The 22,284-nt window shown below is 31.8% G+C and overlaps 2 protein-coding genes and 1 long non-coding RNA gene across 3 annotated transcripts; all 3 read right to left on the bottom strand.

The window, feature by feature from the left end:
- Positions 1-946: 946 nt before the first annotated feature.
- On the bottom strand, positions 947-2,363 carry LOC145319293 (uncharacterized). Its single transcript, XM_080161385.1, has 6 exons — positions 2,332-2,363; positions 1,978-2,074; positions 1,672-1,766; positions 1,527-1,585; positions 1,064-1,156; positions 947-987 (listed from the first exon to the last, which is right to left on the bottom strand). Exons 1-6 carry the CDS (start codon positions 2,361-2,363, stop codon positions 947-949), a joined length of 417 nt encoding a protein of 138 aa, XP_080017511.1.
- Positions 2,364-2,996: 633 nt separating this feature from the next.
- Positions 2,997-4,235, bottom strand: LOC145331813 (uncharacterized). Its single transcript, XR_013883914.1, has 4 exons — positions 4,157-4,235; positions 4,057-4,089; positions 3,697-3,796; positions 2,997-3,289 (listed from the first exon to the last, which is right to left on the bottom strand). It is a non-coding gene; the product is annotated as an uncharacterized LOC145331813 (long non-coding RNA).
- Positions 4,236-4,504: 269 nt separating this feature from the next.
- LOC145319232 (xylosyl- and glucuronyltransferase LARGE2-like) lies at positions 4,505-7,395 on the bottom strand. Its single transcript, XM_080161258.1, has 6 exons — positions 7,349-7,395; positions 6,848-6,922; positions 6,506-6,594; positions 6,124-6,168; positions 5,000-5,068; positions 4,505-4,511 (listed from the first exon to the last, which is right to left on the bottom strand). Exons 1-6 carry the CDS (start codon positions 7,355-7,357, stop codon positions 4,505-4,507), a joined length of 294 nt encoding a protein of 97 aa, XP_080017384.1. The 5' UTR covers positions 7,358-7,395.
- Positions 7,396-22,284: the final 14,889 nt, after the last annotated feature.

Here is a 22,284-nt window from a genome sequence, read left to right as displayed (position 1 = left end):
AAGGTAATGTAGGATTCCATTTTCCCCTCTTTTGATGAAAATATCATCATCATAACTATGCTTCTATAAAATGGTTTCAATGTCCTACATGATTTAAAACTAACATTCATAAGAAGCAAAGTAAATGTAGTGTCAATGAACAAGGAATAAATTGAGTCATACAGCAGATATTCAAGGTTATGAAAAAATAAAATTACAAAACCTTTATTTTGGACAATGTATTGGTCTTTTGTAGCATTGTTAATGGTCGAAGTAAACGATATATATTGGATACCCATTGGTATAGAGAATCAATACAAAAATTTCCAGCCACCTATCTTGAATGGCAGCTGTGAAATATTACCTCATACCAGATTCTTACAAAATGACGAACATTTTAAATATATAGTAGCTTTGCAACTAAAAAATTTAAAATAAATAATACCATTCGATATCTTGCTGGACATAAATCTGAAACACCAAGTCTAAAGAATTCGAGGTATTGGAAATTTTATCACTCAGCTTTTAAAGTTTAAAGGGAGTCAGCATCAAAAATACTAATCATAACTAATAAGATTATTCATATTATAAGCACTGAAATCAAACTTGCCAATAGGTTTGGTGAACATAATAATTAGGTTTTGAATCAAGATATATGTCCTGACTATAAAAACTATTAGCAACATTCTATTCATATGCAACTTGAAGAGTAAATTTTGAATTGAAAATTGTGGACATATTTCATATCTAAATTTTATTATTGACCTTTTTTGCTACTAAAACATAAAACATATTTAAATTTTGCAACAAAAGCAATCTCAAAGCAAACCATACAACAAGGTAAAGCAACAAAGCTTGTTTTGATTTCTATCTAAGTGTTTATGATATTATCAGGTAATGATTTTAGCAAATAAATTAAGAAGCATAGGAGGGGAGGGGAAAAGCCCTAGCCTTTGGTCATTAATCATTACAAAAATTCTTTCCTTTTTCCTTTCAAGCTCTCATCATCTAAAAAATAATTAATTTAGTTTATAAATCAAACTGTTAATAACCATAAATTGATATAAAAAAAAATAAATCTAACCTTTCTCAAGTCCTACTAATGCTGCAAATTCAAGAGTGTTAAATACTGTAATAATATCTTGATTTTGTGGACACAGTGTGCTTTTATAATTATCTAGGAAAGAAAGTATGGAGATTAATAAACATAGTTTATTACATTTTTATACAAAAAAGTAGTGGAGTTTTTGTTTAAAGCTAAATATTTCTAAATTGTTTCAGTTGTCCTTTTCAGAAAAGTTTTGGGGTTGATTTTAAAAATTATTTATTTCTTTCAAACAGAGCCGCTAAGAAAAATTAGGAATATTCTATAAATTAGAGTATTAGAGTATTGGGTAATGATCAAAAGTTAGAATGGTTGGTCTTATGATCAAACATCAAACATACAATCAAGTTATTAAAAAATTTTGATTAAGGTTCAAATAGACCAAAAATAATACATTTTATTTAAATTTGAAAAAATCATTGTATATTTACAAATATAATACCTAAGGTTTTTCTATATTTTTGTTGGAAAAACTTGAGAGATAGAAATTGAATTTCAAATCTGAAAAATTATGATCAATTAAAAATCAAAGTTTTAAATTCTTTTTCATTAAGAAAAACAAATATATTCAGATTAGTGCTAACTACCTTGGAAATTTCCAGAAAGTTTTGATTTGGTTATAAAACAGCTTCCTATGAAGAACTCTTCCAATGGCTTCACCAAATATTTCATTTACTACAACCTGTAAAAAAATTCATATTACTTTTAGAGTTGAACTATTATGAAACTTAAATGATAGTCGCAAAATCTAAAAAGTATTAAAAAAGTGATTACAAATAAAACTTCATAAGAATTATCTTTTAAATTGAGAAAGTCAAGTATAATTAAACAGAAGTACAATGAAGCAATATATTTTTAAAAATAAAAGAATTTTCAAAATTTTAATGTTTAACCTGACTGTATTCATCTGTGACAATAATGAAATTGATAGGTGTACCAGTACTCTCAATCAATATGGAATATAAAAATCTATGTAGATGAGATTTTAACCTGAAAACAATTCTTATGTTACATTTTAATTGGTGCATAATGTATAATAATATTTTATCAGTATTTCTTATATTATTTATTCCTTTAAACCTATTGAATTCTATCACAATTTAAATATTTCTAGTGACTTCATTGACTTCATACTATGAGGATGAGAAGATTTCTTTTTTAAATTCTTCTTTTTGTTAAGAGGAGGGCAAGGGTAATTATTTATTTTTTCCCTGTGGAGTGAATCTTGTTAAATTGAAATGCAAGACCTTTGTGCAGTCCTTTCAACACCCAGACACATTACTTTCAAAATTACCCTGTTTTATTTGTAAAAAAATAGACAGAAATACCTTGCTATTTGATTATAATCAGAATCTGGTGAAATATGAAAATTTATGAGGAGATGGACAAATTCCTTCCCAGGATTTAATAAATTCTTTGGAGCAAACAGAATATCTAAAAATAACATATGTATATGTGATTATTATTTTGGTTTATAGTTATTATCTAATAAATTTGCTTTTGAAGATAAAGGTGTAATTTGAAAAAAAAGGTTTGGCCTATTTTCTAGAGTTCATTTGGACTGTCTGTTTGTTAATATACACAATTCTACAAAATGTAATTTTATTGCTTATACTCTGATATTTTCTAGGATTTCTATTATTATCTATATTTTTAGCTGCTATTTAACACAAGAGACTACTGAATTATATTGTATAAAATTGACATTCTGAGGATTCCTGATCAATGAAGGCATGTTTTTTTAATGAAATTGTCAAATAACCACACAGGTAGCAACTAGAAACCCAGAGATACATGCCTGTTTTATTTGTGATATTAAGTGATGCATTATTTTTCACACCACATTCTTTTGCTTTAGAAAAGGAACTAAAACTTATTAATATTGTAGATGTAAATAACATTTTTATCATCATCTGAAATAAAACTATTAACAAAATTTAATTGTGAAGTAACTTTTAAACTTTCTAAAATAACAAATACAACCAATGATTGGTTGGTAAGAACATGCAGTAACTAATTTTTTCAAAAATAATTTCAGAAATGGTAATTTTGTCGTTTTGCTTATGATCCTGGATTAATAACAATGTTCCCAGTCAGGGTTATGACACCAAGTACCAAGTTTGAATATATTGTTGTATTTGTAGAGAGTTGGATAATCTTCTAAAAAATTTCGGTCATGGTTCAATTGTTCTATTTTTGGAGCACCTTAAATTAAAAGATTTCATAAATAATATGGTGATTGTATTTTAACTAGTACAAAAAGCTTGTTTGTCAAACCCCTAACTGAGGTGTTTGAAAAAACAATCAAAGTTAATAATTTTTAAACACTTTAGGAAAATGTAAACTAGTATTATCAAACATTCATATTCCTAAAAATACATCACATTATTTTACTATTCATTATATACCAAAGATATGAATAAGCTAAAAATGTATTGACAAAATACATACAGTATATTTAACTCTTTTTATATGTAGAACAATCCCTTTAAATTTTTGAAAATGAAAAAAAAAATACCACTCCATTAAAACACAGAAATAATGTAGCAAGTTAGCAAAAAATATATTGATATTGCATTATTTATAGATTTATTTATGAAACAAATGTTTACCTTTACAGTAGCTGTATTGATAATAGAAACATCCTCTACATGAAGGAAACATCATTGCAGATTTACCAAACTCTATGTCTTCAATTCCAACAATCAAAGTCTACAGAAATACAAATACATTTCTTAGTATTGTAGCTATTTTAATTAATTTATACATGTGTTAATGATCCTAACTTTGCACAATAAGTCCTGTTATGATAAAGTACAATTTAGAAAGTATATCAACTAAATAATTATTACCAGAAAGATTTGCTTTTATGTTCTTTTAAAGTTTCAATCATAGATAAGGTTTTGACTTTTTTTTATAAAATGACTTTATAGTTATACATAAGAAATACTTTACAAATATATATTTCTGACCTGATAGTTATACAAACATGGCAGCATATAGATCTGAATTAAAAATAAATATTAAATTACAAATGCATATTGTACTGCACATATTAGTGATTTGGTTTACCTGATTTTGGGTTTTCCACCTTATAAGTGAGTACACAATCTACATATTTAAATATAAAAAATAGATTAATTTATAGGTTAGGATTATTTCTGTTGGAATCCTAACCTTATGATCACCTCAAATTATGATAAACAAAACTACATATGAAAAATTCAGGCTTGATAGTTTTATAGATAATAATAGTTTTCCAATGAACCTCAAAGTCATTAATTTATTCTTATACCTGGTCACCCCAGGTAGGGATATTATATTCTTCAATATAAGATTTAATTTTAGCAGGGCTAAATATATTCTTGTATTTATCATTCACTCTTAGCTTTTCCAGGTCCATTAATACTACTCCAGAATTTAGGTTCTAAAATTATTCAAATTCAAATCAAATAATGTAAACATGAGGCAAATTCTGTGTGAAAAAAGTAATAAAAATATAAGAACAATAATGATTTATGATAATATAATGATAAGTTTTTTAGTTAAGAAGGATAAAAAAGAAAGCAGAAAGATAAGTAAATAAAGCAGTGAATTGCATAGGGTTTTGTCGGAGAGATGCCCAAGTGCACATGAAAACTTGGACGTTCCCTCCAACCAAAATTAAAGTAACACAGACAACAAGAGGGGTTTCAGGGGATGGATACACCCCACCTCATATAACAATATACATTAAAGTAAAACAACAGTTCTGGGATTGGTAAAGGTTCACTATTCTACAAGTCTATGGTTTCAAGTGAATTAGAGTTACTAAGCGTCTTAAAATATTAATTCATTAATTTCCCTATTTTAGACAAAAAAATATTTACTTGTAGTGCTGGAAACGGCTCTCCAATTTGAAGTTTTGTTAATGACCTGCCCCTGTACCAGGCTGTCTCTGCAGAAGTATCTCCCCATTCTTTAGCTAGGCCAATGCATTCCTCTCTACATAATTAACAAAAAAACTAATGTTAAGAGTTTAAAAAGAATATTATTTAATAAGATTATTATTCTAAAGAAAATTAGGGTACAATAATAGAATTAGGAGAGAACAACTATAGTGTGAACCCCTTTTTCGCAAATCTGACAAAGGAACTCCTCCAGCTGACAAAAAACTTTAAAATTTTTCGAGTATATAATTTCTAGAAAGCTAACTTTATATTAAGGAATTCAACAATTCATAGCTAACTTATTAAAGGATTTATAATCTGCTTTACACTATACTAGAAAATAAATTTTAACACGATATAATTTACGTGAGAAAAGCTTTATCTTAAGAAATGCGACTATTTACAGCTGACTCTTTATATGAACAAAATGGAAAAAAATATGCCCTTTCTCTTTCCCATACATGTGTACAATGTATACACAGTACAACGCTAAGTCCTGTTGAAACTGTAACGAACCTACTGTTGTATTGCTATTTGTTGTTATTTTATTTCTATATAATTTATTTTGAGGTAAACATGAAACAAACTATGAATTTATGTATTTTAAATGTTTATAATAGATATGAATTAAAGATTATAAATCATGTACATTTGAAGTCTGAGATATTATTTTTTTTGTTTAATAGAAACTCAAGAAAAAAATATGATTTTATTAACTTAAATTCATAAAGGGATTTTCATTATTTTACAACGATTGCAATAGATGAAGCATATTTATTATTAATGCACAGATAAAACATAGATGTGAAACAACAATATGAAGGCAGTACTTCATGTGATGGACTTGATTCGAGTAAAAGTTGAAAGAACAGCTCTAATTAACTCTAATGAAAAAAACTAGAAAACTTCAGTTTAATTCAACCAATGAGATTTCATGTATGCTCCGATGCGATTCATTTATTGGCTCAATCAGACATTACCTCTCTTTCTTAGTACCTTTATTGGTAAAATGTATCTAGATATAACTTTTAGCAAAAAATAAACAAACATGCAATTGTCCCATCCCTTCAATTCTGAGTAAATTAAGTAATCAGAAAATTATTTTTGTACCTGCCCATTAAATTGAAATATTCATATAGACTACTTATATCACTCCTAAATTGAAATATTAAACAAATTTATTTGTTTGTAGTTGTAACTAGCCAATCACAAACAAAAAAATTTAAAAAGTAAGGTGTCAATGTCAAATTAAAGATCTTACTAATCTTATTCATAATGGCAATTTTATCCTTTTTTTGTTGCGTTTTGGTAACATAAATCCGACTTAATTTAAAAAACAAACGAACTTAAATTACTTCAAAAATAAGAGGTCCACAAAAAAAAACAATTGTATATCTAAATTCCATGGACCATTTTACATCTACTACTAACTAAAAACACCGACTAGCTATTCTAAATAAAAATAAATAAAAAGTTAGGACACCTTCTTTACCTAAATCTAAGATCAACATCAAGAATTATAGTTCTTTTATATTCTGCAGGTAGAACTTCTGGTAGCAAAAATTGTACCCATTTAAAATCCTAAAGCAGTAACAAATTTAAACTCTTCTGATTAAATTTTGATAATAGGAAGGGAGGGGACATAAATTATAGATCATAATTTAATATTATTAATTCTTGATTAGGTTGCTTTTTCAACTATAATATTTAATTTACATACTAGGGAAAATTTTTTCATTTGATAACACTTCAGCTCCATCCCTATCCCCTCTAAAAAAGTGAAGTGGGAGATAGACATCATTTTACTTAATAGTATCATAAGTAAAATATAAACCTGTTTACATCTGTGTCTATGTCCATCCCATGCCATGAAATGTGGTGATTCTTCAGCATACATTTCAAAATTATCCTAAACATTTGTATCATCACTTGCCATATTATGTGCAGATTCTTCAGCATACATTTCAAAATTATCCTAAACAACTAGAATGACAATATCCTCGGAGAAATCATATTACAGTATGGCTTCGAAACCAATTAATATCCGCTGGATTAGAACAGGTTCTCAGAGATAAAAATCATGTATACGTCGTATTGTAGACAATTTTCCATTGATTTTAAGATAAAGATCATAAAATCAATACCAGTTCTGATCTTATAATTATTCATTTTAATATCCACGGAAAGCTGTCTATAATACGATGCGATAAATTACTAGTTTCTCATTCTTAAGAACATTTTACCGATCAATGTACAAATTAAGTTATTGAGTATGTTTAATTTAGAGACAAGAATATAAACTTTACATTTTCAAAGAAATACAAAAAAAACTTACAACAGCCATTATTTTGTATTCGTGTTGACAGAGAACTTCCACATATTCATCTAAATTTATAAATTTAGTAAATGTCCATACTTTTCAACCAATGATCTCAATTTTTAGAAATAGTTATTGTTTATTATTAAAATCCCTGAGTAAACCATAAACATTTTGACAACTATTAGAACAATTTAATAAATAAGTGGAAAAGATTTTTTTACCTATTTCAGTTCTATATTTTTGAGAGAAATACTCCAAGTCCAATAAGTCAACTTTAAACCTGAAAGTTAAGAAAGTTATATTTTAAGAAAATTCAATGTGATTCAAAAGAAGGGACTAGTAATTCTTTATCAAGCACTAGCTGCCTAGCTCCTAGCCTTTAGAGGCTCTGTAATCGATAGTGGAGGTGTAGGGAGGGGGCATAAAAAGCATAAAACCATCCCAAGACTTTAATCTGAAAATAAACTTTCTATAAGAACCATGGGACCTATGTGAAGCTTTACTTAAATGAAGTACTCAATCAGTTCAGTAGTTTTTTTTTAAATCTTAAGGTGCAGAAAAAAAAACCTTACAACTTTTTGTGATAGAATTGCATTACATAAAATTTATAAGCAAAAATGGAATCATAAATGGATCTCGACCATTTTAAAAAAGACCTCTTTTCATTTTTTGATTTGCAGGGTCCTTAAGGGCCAACAAAGCAAGTATTGATTAATCTAATATTTTCCTTACTCTCAGAAAACTGTCCTCTTATATTATTCATTATAAATATTATTTGTTGTTGTTGTACTTTTTATAGAATTAATTGTTCTTTAAAATGATATTATAAAAAACAAAACCTTGGTAGCTTCCATGACAATTTTGCTTTGCTTTCATCATTTTTGTTTCTTAATAATTTCTTTGTAATAACTCTACCAACTTGTTCTCTTATTAAATGTAGTATAATATCCTGAAACAAGGATACACAAGATTAGTTTTCTTAAAAACTTATGCCTTTTGAAAATGAAAAAAAAACTGTCTTTTTGTGTCTGGAATTTTATTTTTATGTTTTAACCCTATTCTGGGGGAGGGGGTAATAGGGGGAGGGGGTGGTCCGTCCACACCCCATTAAAGTTTTTTGACTATAAAAATAACTGTTTGAAAGTTCAGCATTCCATCGGTGATGGTCACGTATATTTTAGTGTCCACGTAAATCTATCTTCTTCCCCCCATCACCCCCCACTATAGCGGAACGAGAAATCCCCCCTTTTTATTTTACCGCAAATTGTACTCACCGTACATTTACCTAGCTTGCCCAGCAGCACCCCGCACTACAAGCCAATGAGAAACAAGATTGGACCACGTGATACCGCAAGCTAACACACAATTGGCTCCAGGTTCAACCAATTATAGTGAACATTTCATCACGTGACAATTCCAGCCCGGTGATTGGTCAACCAAACAATAACAATACGATTTATTAGTGAACACGTGCATTAAATTGAATATTACCGTTAAATAACTAAGTTTAAATAATACTTAACTTCTCATCTATTTTAATCAAAACAAGTGAAAATTAAGTACAAGTTATTAAATTTCTCATAAATTCCACATATTTTCAGAACCAATCACCGAAATGGCGGAAATGGAGGTAAGTGACAAAATCAAGGACATAGTGTTTCAATATGCCAACCGTTCTAACGGCAATATTGGAGCCACGGTGCTCGTCAACATCCTGTCAAAGATCATGAAAGGTGAAAAAAACTTCAACACCTCGGACCAGCTCGATAGGATCAAGAAGATTGAAGATGACCTGGAATTATTTAAGCAAAGAGGCGAAGACAACCAGGTGAAAATTCAAGCAATTCAGGACAGCATTAACAACCTGAAGAGTTCAATCCAAAAGTCTGATTCCGCATTGAAGACTAAAGTGGATGAAATGATTATCCATTACGATAACAGAGTAGGAAAATTGGAGCAACTCTCCACCCTCCAGATTCTACAGATCAACGAGCGCGAGAGGAGAGACCGATCATTTTCGATCAAGGTCCACAACTATGCAGACTACTCTACAGCGGGTCAACCGCTTGTGCAACATATCTTCGATAAATTGCTGAAACCCTGCCTCATGGATGCCAACAGGAAGGGAGAGTTAGACGAAGTTCCTGACTCCTGGATGCAATGCATAGAATATGGTCACCCATTAGGTAACAACAAGGATGCAACTGCCCCACGCAATTTTATAATTCGGCTCCGCTCAAGATACTACCTGGATGCAATCCTGAAGTACAAGAGAACATACGTGGATAGCCTCAACGAACAAAACCTTTCTACCAGCAAATCATATGCAGAATCAGTTCGTTCTGGAAAGCTTTATCCATGCAGAATAGGTATAGATACTACCGCTCTCGACAGGGATGTACTGTCCTGGCTTTGCCGCCATACAGAGGTGCACCGAGCATACTTAAGGGGTCAGCGCATAGTATTCAGCCTCCGGAACAGACAACAGCAATTCTTCACCGTACAGAATCCATACGGCCGTACACTCAAGGAGCTTATTTCCCCGGTGATTGATGAAAAGAAATGGATAAGATCTAAGAACAAGCAGAGCCCGTTCGCACAGCCAGCCTACATTAACGGCCGATCAAACGAGAGACACCTGTTAGACATGATAAACCCAACTAAGCTGAATCCTCTGCTAATGGACGAGGATGATGACTTAACTGAGGAAGTAATCATAGAAGGAGTAACGAACATCGAGGACTCAGATAACGGCAAGAAAGTACCTGAGGTAACCAAGAAAAGAAATCATGCTTTCACACCGCTCAAACTGTTCGACGAAAGTAACAGAAGCCCAGCCGTTAAGCAGCTGAAATTCAATACCCCTGTGCAGAACAGATTTGGTATACTTCCCCCGGAAATAACTCTGGACGCTGAGGACTCGATCTTACGACAACTTCCGGCAGGGGGACTACATAAAAAAAATCAATGAAACGAAGGAGAAGATCAACACGGAGACGGCCAGTTTAACCGACAAGATGATAGACAACACTATGGTGAGTGAGATCGCTCTTACCCTCATCGAGAGTGAGATGTCTGACCTAAAGAAGACAAAGGATTCTAGAGCTTCCTCCGCAGAAAATACCAGGAGCACTTCCAGGAATGTATCCCCGTCCATCGATACAACTATCCAAGACACCTCAACAGAGGCCGCCGGAGAGGAGGAGCCGAAGAAGCAGAGGAAGCCGCGAACATGCCGCAGCTCACAGCAAGCAGCGTCTAGCAACTGATTAACCACCCGCGGTTTACTAACAGTCGAGGCTGCGTTTATCTCAACACCTGATTAACCACCCGCGGTTTACTAACAGGTCACTCATACACCTGATTAACCACCCGCGGTTTACTAACAGGCCATATATATACCTGATTAACCACCCGCGGTTCACTAACAGGCTAACAAGCGGGCTTATCATAGTTAACCACCCGCGGTCTACTAAGTTAATAATATCAGTGAATATACACCCGCGGCTGCATTTGCGGGTAAATAAATTATAAACTATAGGCCACCCGCGGCAAGGTATATCCACCCGCGGATCAGCGGCTGCACTTTCGGCCCAGTAATGCGGGTATAATAAATTAAGAACTATAGGCCACCTGCGGCAAGGTATATCCACCCGCGGATCAGCATAACGATAATATGCCATATGAACACTAGGCCACCTGCGGCGAGTTAGGTCCACCTGCGGCCCACGTACACGCAGGTACAATCAGTAAGTTATTTTTTTAGTAGCGAAGCTACTCTATAATTCACTATGTCCGTCCGTCAGTCCGTCAGTCCGTCAGTCAGTCCGTCCGTCAGTCAGTCCGTAACGCTATGGGGGAAATGGGATTTACTCAGCTCCTATAAAAGATAGAATGCTGAAATTTTTTGACAACATTCCCATTATTAAGGAGCCCAATTGACTATAAAACATCATTTGCGGTCGGACCGATTTTTAGCAGGTTTTAGGCTATTTTTATATTTTTCACATTTTTCTCCATATCTTCAGTGTTAATGGTCCGATTTTCAAAATTTTTTCAGTTACAGATATCAAAATTAAATTTCCTGTCGTTTAAAGAAACAATCATGAAGGCCAGACTGCCTTTTTAGCAGGTTTTAGGCTATTTTTATATTTTTCACATTTTTCTCCATATCTTCAGTGTATGGTCCGATTTTCAAAATTTTTTCAGTTATAGATATCAAAAATAAATTTCCCGTCTTTTAAAGAAGACAACCATGACGGCCAGACTGCCTTTTCAGCAGGTTTTAGGCTGTTTTTTTTATATTTTTAACATTTTTCTTCATATCTTCAGTGTTTATAGTCCGATTTTCAAAACATTTTCAGTTGTAGATATCAAAATTAAATTTCCCGTCATTAAAGGAAATAACCATGACGGCCAGACTGCCTTTTTGGCAGGTTTTAGGCTATTTAAAAATATATTTAACACTTTTTTCCATATCTTTAGTGTATATGGTCCGATTTTCCAATTTTTAAAAAGTTTTTAAGGATTTGAAAATTAAATTTTTTATCGTGTTAAGAAAACAACCATGGCGGCCAGACTGCCTTTTATCAGGTTTTTGGCTATTTTTATATGTTTTACATATTTCCCAAGATCTTTGTTTATTTTGAGCCAATTTTATGGGATATCAGTATCAAACTAATTTTTCCCATTGTTATGAGCATCTTTAATATAATTTACTTTGACCATCGTCATCATACAAAATAAAACAAGGTTTCATATTTATTTTATCCAATAAATCTATTCTTGATTTTAGTAAAAACCTTTTAAATCTACCTGTACGTATTCCCATCTACGATTTTTTGTGCTTCGCTACTTATGGATGTTGTCATCCTTGTTTTATTTTTTATGGTATTTCAGTAATCATAGTAGTTGTTAATACACCATATATAAAATGATATATAGTAATATAGTAATGCTTTTTTTCACTTATTTTATATGTCGTACTCTTTATCAAATACCAGTAAGCAGAAATAAATGTCACACTCTTTGTATAAGTCAAACTAACATAAAATGAGCTATTGATTATATATAGGATGTAAACACAAGAACTGCACAACATATTGATTATAACATTTAAGTTTTATTAGCATTTCTTTTTGCCTTTAGCGAATTAAGGGCTAATAAATCTGGACCTACTCAGTAAATTATATAGGTCTGAATCTAAATTTTAACTTCTCATAGCAGTCGAGCATTAGTATACATCCCAGTAAATAATTAGTACTCTAATTAAATATTAATATTACTTAACATACATTACTAAGGGATATACAGCAAAACTTAATATATTAAATAATATATACATCCCAGTAAATTAATATCTTTAACAAATTTTTCATTAACTTACATATGCGTATAGTTTTCTGACTTTTTATTATTGCCGTAATCATGTTATTATAATTGAATAGTTATTTTGATTTATATCTTACCATAACATCCAAATTTTCCTATTCTTTTCTTCGATCAAACATAGCAAAACTTAACAAATTAATCAATATATACATCTCAGCAAAATAGATTGAATCACTTATGTAGGGCTTATTAAATTAAACTATTACTAAAACATAAACATTCTTTGAATTTTGAATTTTTCTAATATTTTTCTGATATTTTTTCTTTGTTATTATTTGATCTAATTTTTTTTTTTTTTTCTACTTTGATATTATTAATAATGATTGTATCCAATATATTAGGTACTTAAGCGAAATCTTTTATAAATAACAAATATTTTAATCAAAAGAGGGGAACTTAGCTCAACCAGCTCGGGGGGGGGGGGGGGGAGGGCAGAGTCCGAGGAGACTGAGATGCAATTTGATCATTTTACCAGACCCAGTGTGATTCCCTTGGGGGGGGGATCGCGGGCACGCGGGGCGGAGGGGGGGTGGGTCAATAGGAGAATATGTATGGTCAACCACAATGTCAATAATATTAAGAAATGTAGTGTATCTAACCTCGAGATAAGTACTAAGACACATCAACCAAATGGAGGATGAAGTAGTAGTTAATGATAACGATAATGATGATGATATTAACGCATTAAGAGAAAATGTTCGCGCTGAGGTTAGAGCCATTAATGTAGAAGATAACAACGTCGAAAACTTACATCAATTAATTAATAGGAGCATTCTTGAACTTAATGATGACATAAGATTAGATTTAAAATGCCAAGTTTTATATGGTAGCAACTATTTAGAATTTGTTGAGGATTTCAATTTACCCTCATGCGACTATTATAGCGAAGAAGCGATAAAAAATTTCATGAATTCAACTAACACCAAGTATCTGTCTACCTTTTCCATCAACGTCCAATCGATCTTGAGTAAATACAACGACATTTCGTTATTTATAGATAACTTAAACTCGGGGAAGTCCAAAATAAATATCTTAGCAATGCAAGAAATCTGGCACTCGGTTGACCTCACATTCAATGAATACCAGTATTTTAAGAAAAACAGGGAAGTAGGAAGTGGGGGAGGAGTAGGATTTTTAATTAGTAAGGGCATAGCTGTCACAGTAATGGATGATAAAGAATTCTTCAGAGACCGAATATATGAATGCATTACCTTAAACATAACGATAAGCAACCAAAAATTTATACTACTTAATATTTACCGCCCCCCTAATACTCCAGGTATAACTAGGAATGCAGCCATAAATGATTTCTTTGAAGTATTTGAATCACATCTAGATTTTTTGAGCAATCTTAGAATACCAATAATTATATTTTCGGATTTCAATATAAACCTCTTCAAAATAAACCAACCCAACTCCGAAGCTAGTTCATTATTCAATAGTCTAATATCAAATGCATTTATTCCAACAATAAGCAAGGCCACTAGGGTAACAAATAATACTTTTTCATTGATCGATAACATAGCCTGCAAAGACATTATAGGAAAAGTAGATTTATGTGGAATAATACCAACCAATATCTCGGATCATTATATGTTAGTAAACTTAATTCAATTAAAAAACCCTCCAAAGAACTCGCAAAAATCACCCCCCAACTTTAAAAGATCTTTTAATAATGAAAACTTAGAAAAATTTAGAACAGAGCTAGCGATTACTGACTGGAGAGACGTAATGAACGAAAAAGAAGACGTAGACAGAGCTTACACGATATTTATCAATAAATTTTTGAACATTATGGACAAAAATATTCCTTTAAAACCAGTTAACACAAGAGAGCATTATACACCGATAAACCAACACATGGACAAAGAGTTAAAGAAATGTAGACTGAAAAAAAGACAGCTATTTTTGGCAAGCAAAAAATCACCAGAGGACGCAGAGTTATACAGGAATTATAGAAACAACTTTAACAGAGCTAATAGGAAGGCAAAAAAATTACATTATAGAGAAAGAATACTGGATGCAGGTGGCAATTCAAAAAAACTTTGGGACGTATTGAAGGATACAATGGGGACTAGTAAGAAGGACACACGAATAGAGTATATTGAAGTAGACGGCATAAAAATTTGCAAAGATTCTGAAATAGCAAATAAGTTTAATGAATACCTAGCGAATATTGGTCGTAATCTTACTCCACTGTTACCAAAAATCCATAGTAGTACATTCCATAACTACCTACCCCCTCCAGCAGAAAATAATTTCTTTATAAGACCAATAACCGAAAGGTTTTTATTAGAACTATTGGGTAATATGAAGCATAAAAAGAGCTCTGATGACAACGATGTCAGTATATACCTAGTAAATTTTGTAAGGATAACCATAATTAGACCACTTTTACATATAATAAATCTTAGCTTCGCAACAGGTAAAATGCCTGATAAGCAAAAGATCACAAGGACTATATTAATCCATAAAAGCGGACCATTTTTTTTACTCGATAATTATCGAGGAGTTTCATTAATTAATAGTTTCTCAAAAATTCAAGAAAAATGTTTATATATACAACTAATGGACTTTCTACAACAACAAAGATTTTTTAATAAGCTACAATACGGATTTCGACCAGGCAGGTCAACCTATCATGCAATTTTACATTTAATTAATAAAATTACAGCATGTCTTGCATCTGGGAGAATTGCCATGGTAGTTCTCCTAGATGTAAGAAAATGCTTTGATATGTTGGACCGCAGTATCCTTTTAAAAAAATTGGAAAACTTGGGGGTAAGGGGACATGCACTAAAATGGTTTGAGAGCTACTTTAAGGACAGACGCCAAAAAGTTTTTTATAAAGGAATTAATTCAAATAACACTGTCACTATAGATTGGTGAGTTTTACAAGGGTCAATTTTGGGAGTTTTACTTTTCTTAATTTATATAAATGATATAAATGCATGCTCAGAAACATTGTTAAGTTATTTATTTGCAGATGACAATTGCGCATTTTTAGAAAGCGACAACTTAGTAAATCTTATAAATTTAGCAAACATTGAATTACCTAAATTATTAGCTTGGTATAGTAGTAACAAACTCCTCCTCCATCCCAAAAAGACTAAAATATTAATCTTTGGACTTCCCAGAAGCGATCGTTTTTTAACTAACATAGATCTAGGACTTTTAAATGAATTCCCGGTATACTTTGATATGAATGATGAAGGACAAAATTCTCCTGAGAAAATTACCAAATTAACTTTAACCCCAAATGAAAATGAAAAATTCTGTAGACATCTTGGAATCTTAATTGACAATAAATTAACATACAAATATCATTTAGACAACTTACGAATAAGGATAAGTAAAATTATTTTTTCAATGAAAATGATGAAAAACTTACTGCACAAACGCCATCTGATTTTAATATACAACGCATACTTGAAAAGTTTATTAGACTACTGTTCCCCATTATTTGTAGGGATTCCGGAAAGTTACATTAAACCTATTATGAATCTTCAAAAAAAGGCAGTGAGAATAATATGCAGGAAAGAAAATAGGGCTCATACCAAGGACTTATTTATAGACCTAAAAATACTCCCCTTTAAGAAACTAATAATATTTAACACGGTCAGATTTATGTACCTTTATAAAAGTAAAAAAGTACCAGCAACTTTTGACGACACATGGAGATTAAATAGGGACGTAAGAAATAGAGAATTAAGGAATGATAACGATTATCATGTTCAATTTACTAACCGGTCATATTTAAAAGCATTACCGCTCTTTCGATTTCCAGTAATCTGGAATAATTTACCGCCAGACATTAAAGCCTTAGAAAATAAGAACGAATTTAACAGGAAGGTGTTTTTACACTTATTATTACGATAGGAATTAATTTATTTAATGTCAATTCATGCTACAGTCATTCTTCTATTCTTCTTTCATTTTACATTATCTCAACGATAATATTATAAACTTAAATGCTCTATCTGATCGGATAATTTACTAAATTATTATGCGCATAACAAACAGACATAAGCATGAATTTTAGACTAGCTGCACATTATTTTCTAAACATTCTTCTAAACATATGGTGTAGTACAAAAACCTTAACCATATTTATTCTTTTTTCTTTCTTAATTAAATCTTTTTTAACAAATCAGACAGCTTTAGCCAATATAACCTTTTTTGGAATGTCAAGTATTATAATCGTATATTTTCCCTTAACCAAATCCTTATTAAATCTAAATAGCTTTAATTGCCATAACCTACACTGTAATGTCAAACTAGCACGCAGAATAATTTTTCAACAAACAAACATTTGTAGGACTTATAGAGCAGCGGCACTCTTTTATGTATCCGATCAAATACGATAATAATCTCCATTATTTTATTTTATAGCTTCTTATCTTATTAGGTTATATCCAATACTTAAGTTTTCTTTAATGCAACAGACTAAATTATAATTATAGAGTAGCTTGTGAACTATCTATCCAAAAAAGATGAATTTTTGGGGAATGACTAGTTTTAGCCGATGAAGTCTTTATTATTATTACAGTATTTAGCATGTATATAGGCGTATTAAAGACTTGATTAATTACTTGCACACATATTAGGGTGGTGGATATATATGTGAGCAAACCATATAAATGTATAATTATAAATGGTATAAGTAAATTATGATGGCAACTAATCTAATATTTCGACGCTGGGATCACGACGCTCCTCGTAGTCGGAGTCGGAGTCTTCTTCGAATGTAGGACCATCGGAAGTCTCGGATTCGGCTCGGGGGACATCATCTCCAGCTTCGCCAACGTCAGACCTAGCTCCGGCGGATCCAGTCTCGGACTCCATAGACCACTCTTCATAGTCCTGGCCTTCAAGATCGGGCTCGCTGTCACTGATCTCGATGGTCGACTCGAGGTCCAGCACAATATCATACGCAGAGGTAGCCATTAAGACTGCTTCTTTGTATTCATTGCACTGAGCCTCGAGGACAGACAGCTCATGAATATTTTCCTCACGGGACCGGTCAACAGTGGGCATAGCATCATCCAGAAGGCGGTGCAGGCGAATGCCTTCGTTGACGAGATTGAGGGATTCACGATTAGGTATCTCTTGCAGGCCCGAGCGGAAGGCTAAGCGACACGCATCACAGAAGCTCTTGCGCAGGTTCCGCCCGAAATAATACCAGTCGGGCATTTCACTGGAGAACACTATCGGTTGAGGTGGCATCGGATCCGGAACCACAAACGGAACAGGGGCGGGAGCTAGGACGTCAATCGCTGGCTCAGGAGCGGGCCCATGAGGGGGCGCGAGGACCTCCTCAGCAGCATCGATTAGGAGCAGCAGATTGCTATGGTCAGCCATTGTAGAGCCGACGAATCAAAAATTGAACTTAATAGTAAAATAAACGTAAATGTAAATTGATGGCTATTGTATGAGCACCGGAAGAACAATGATTAGTTAACAATAAAGACGCAATTAAATAGAATTAATCATGTCACGTGACATGTCCCGGCAAGCCTTTACAAATTGGCTGGATTTATCCCTATTTTCCAAATCAAATATATTAATTAACAAAGACAATGCCGGCCGGGTCAAAAAACATAAATTGCGCAAAGGTGACTTCATCCCCAAAAAAAACACTCAATTTTCTTCTTCCCCTTTACCACCCGGCACAACCACCTTCTCAAGACGATACAGTCGGCTCCTTTGACCTCACTGACACCTTAAAGGACTTTCTAATATTGTTGCCACTTGAATCAAAAAAGGGGAAGGGATGGCTAAGATGCATTTCCCGGGAGCTTAGCAACAACAACAACGCACGCCCATAACATATGGTTTTGTATGTTCGTCCTAGATTTTTTGTGTCTGATATTTAATAATGTGTCTGTTGGTGCGTATGCAAATGCTTCACTGGCTACCAAGGCTATTCGACCTCCCCAATTATGCACGATACCTAGGCCACCCCATTATCATCATCATCTAAACAATCTTTAACTACCCTTAAATTTTCCAAATTCTTGTAAATTTTAATTTCAATAAATTTTTTCTTAAATCTTTAAATTCTTAAAATTCGTTAATGCTTGACAAGTTCAAGGTTAATTTTTGTCTCAATATTAATTCCAAAAATTTTTAAAAAGAATGTCTTAGCGCCGTCTTTCTAACTTTACTTTATTAAACAAATACACTACTACTATTAACCAAATAAGGTAGCATTTGTTTCCTTTTTTATATTATTTTATTTTATCATAAACTTATTGACGTATTGTGGAATATCAAACCAAAACATATTGACCTAGAAACCCCACCCACTGTCCCCCCTAGCAACCCCCGCAAACCCACCCTTGGGAAACCAACGGTCACATGGTCACGCCGTGTTCTTTGATGCTTGGATCTGGTGCATGACGCCTTTTTCAGGATAAGGACAACACGGTGTGTGAACTAACCAAACGGCATGTCGGTCCTATGGACCATAATCACAGCAGTGATTGGTGTGATTTAATCACAACCACGACATCCCCTATAGGCAACCAGTAGATACATAATGTATGGATACAATTATACTATAATGCATAACTTATATATATAATGTAAATTGTAAAAGTATATTGTAAAACGGATGGGACAACAACACTTTGGTGTTTTTATCCAATCCGTATAGCCATGTGGCTAATGTTACCAATGCAATATTGTATTCTTCTGTTTTTCCGAAATAAATTATTATTATTATTATTATTATAGATACAAAATTTTCTCTTTTTTATTATTATTTCCTAATGCTTTTAGCTAAAATTAATTAAGATTATGATAAAAAATAAAGTTTTTGAAAAAGTATAAGATTTAGGTTTATAGCAAAAATAGATTTGTATAGTATACCTTGCTATTTTGGTTTGTAAGAAAAACTAGATGTAGAGGCGACCCAGTACTTTCAGAAAATAAACAAAAAGACAGACAGACATCGTTTTACTTTGTATTATAGATATACCTTGCTATTTTGGTCTGTAAGAAAAACTAAATGTAGAGGAGACCCAGTACTTTCAGAAAATAAAGAATATAACATTCTTTCAAGGTACATTACAAATCTATAAGAAAATAAATCATTATAAACAAAAAATATAAATTGAATTGATTGGCAATTAGAAAGATAGACAAATATATTTAGGTAAATATATCCTACACAGAACATAAAGATGATAGATAGATTTAATATGAGCATAAAATATATAGATGAGTAAACTGATATACAGAAACATAATATAAATGGTATCAAACTTACAAACAAAACAATATCTTTAAATATGTATTTTGGTGTGTATGGATCTTTAGGGATAAGACAATAGATGATAAAGGACACACAGGTGTAAAGGTTCAAGTTCAATTATTAATGATAAAACAGTTAACATAGAATAGATAGATGCAATGATATACAAATAAATAGATATAATATAAATACCTTAGTGTATTAATATGAAGGTCCAAATAAGTAAATGTATAGTTATTACTGATAAAACAGTAAATATAGAATAGATAGATAGATACCTGGGTGTATTAATATAAAGGTCCCCATAGGTGTATGTATAATTATTACTGATAAAAATAGTAATTATAGAATAGATAGATATTCAAATATAGATAGATAGATACCTGGGTGTATTAATATGAAGGTCTGCATGGCTGAATGTATAGTTATTACTGATAAAAACAGTAAATAAGGGAATAAAATCCGCCCCTGGTAGCTCTAATTTGCTTGGGTTTGTAAATTCACAGTTTAGGTTGTAAACAGTTCTAAAAAATGGTTCAATAAATCTAATGGATGTAAAATATACGTGGATATTATGACAAAGGAAAAAATGTTGTCAAAAATTGTCCGTCCGTCTGGTTGTCCAATATACATACTACATCTAACTTATTTTATATGAAGATATGTCTACACGACCATATAAGGAAAGGAACATGAATATCTTTGAATGCTAATGAAGATATAGCGATATTTCTTGTGACAATTTTAATTGTTTTTTGTTTCGCAATCTATCTATGTTGTCATCCTTGATTTAAAATAGTTTTAAGAATCATTTTTTCCTGTTATTGATTTTTGTGGATTCCAAGCATTTTTTTGTTTGATTATAGCAATCACTTAAATGTATTAATATGAATAACTTTAAAACATTTTGTAGCATTATATCTGAAACAAGGATGAAAGCATCCATAAGTAGCGAAGCTAAAAAAAATCCTGAATGGAGATCAGGAATATATTTACTATATACCAGTGTCAGCCAATTTTTGATATAATAGGGAAACGACGAAAACTTCAAAATCGCGCAACCGTTAAATCACGAAAAATTAAAAATCTAGGAATCGAACTATCACCACAATTTGTGGACAAATCTTAATGAAACTTGTGAAAATATGTAGAATATGAGCATATTAAATCCCTGATGATTTCAGTCGTCAATCTTAAATAGGAATAGAGAAAACTACGAAAACTTAAAAATCTAGGAATCGATCTAGCACCCCCAATTAATAGACAAATCTTAATAAAACTATGTGAAATTATGTAAAATGTAAAATTGATTAATCCCTGAAAATTTCAGCCCTATATCTTGAAAAGGTATTGAGAAAATCACAAAAACTTGAAAATCTAGGAATCGATCTAGAACCCAGAACAACAGACAGATGGACAATACAATGTATAGATTAGATTAGCATATATCATAGGAATCTACACTAAAAATTTCAGCTGTCTATCTTGAATAGGAGCCGAGAAAATCACGTTTCCCTCAAAACGTTTCAGACGGACATTTCAAATTATGGAGTAGCTTCGCTACTAAAAAAAGATATAAGTAGGTATATAGTAAATTTAAAAAAAACATAACGACAGGGAGTTGCAAAAATGGGGTGTTAACTGTTAATACCCCCCTCCAATAAGATTTGAAGAGTACGTTATTCTCTTTCCAAAAAAAATTATTAACTCCATTTTGGGATGCGATAAATATTAGTTCTGATAAAATTCACCATACCAAAAATTAGCTCATGGGTGTATTTTATCAATAATAAAAGTAGAACGATGTCTGTCCGTCTGAATGAAGCTTAAGATCTCGATAATCGCAAAAGCGATTGAGCTCTACTTCTCATGATAATTCGATGAATTTTTAAGAAGTTTTCTTTGAAGAAATGTACCCAATAAGAAGAAATAATCTGAAAAACACCCTAACCCCATTAAAACAGAAAAAATCATAACACCCATAATAACAGAAAGGGGGGGGGGGGATTTCCCAACCCACTAAAGATTATCCGAGTATAATAAAATAATCATAAATTTTAACACATCATCAATTCTTAAGAAATGAAGAGAGTTTGAACATAAAAAAAACTTATGTTTGATTATCACAAACTATTTTTTACTACTATTATCTTTTCATCTCCTTTCACCTCATTAAATTGTCCCTAGATGCCTCTAGAGGCGCAGCCGCTAGTTATTAATAAGTAAGTAATATTATTTAAATAAAACATAAAACAAATCACTTTCTAATTATCACATAGCATTATACACTAATTCATTTTTA

Source organism: Acartia tonsa, chromosome 1 (assembly GCF_053477335.1).
Source record: "Acartia tonsa isolate MP-2025a chromosome 1, ASM5347733v1, whole genome shotgun sequence".
Classification (NCBI taxonomy): Eukaryota; Metazoa; Arthropoda; class Copepoda; order Calanoida; family Acartiidae; genus Acartia; species Acartia tonsa.
Note: the sequence above shows the minus strand (reverse complement) of the source record. Positions and strands in the feature narration are given on the sequence as shown.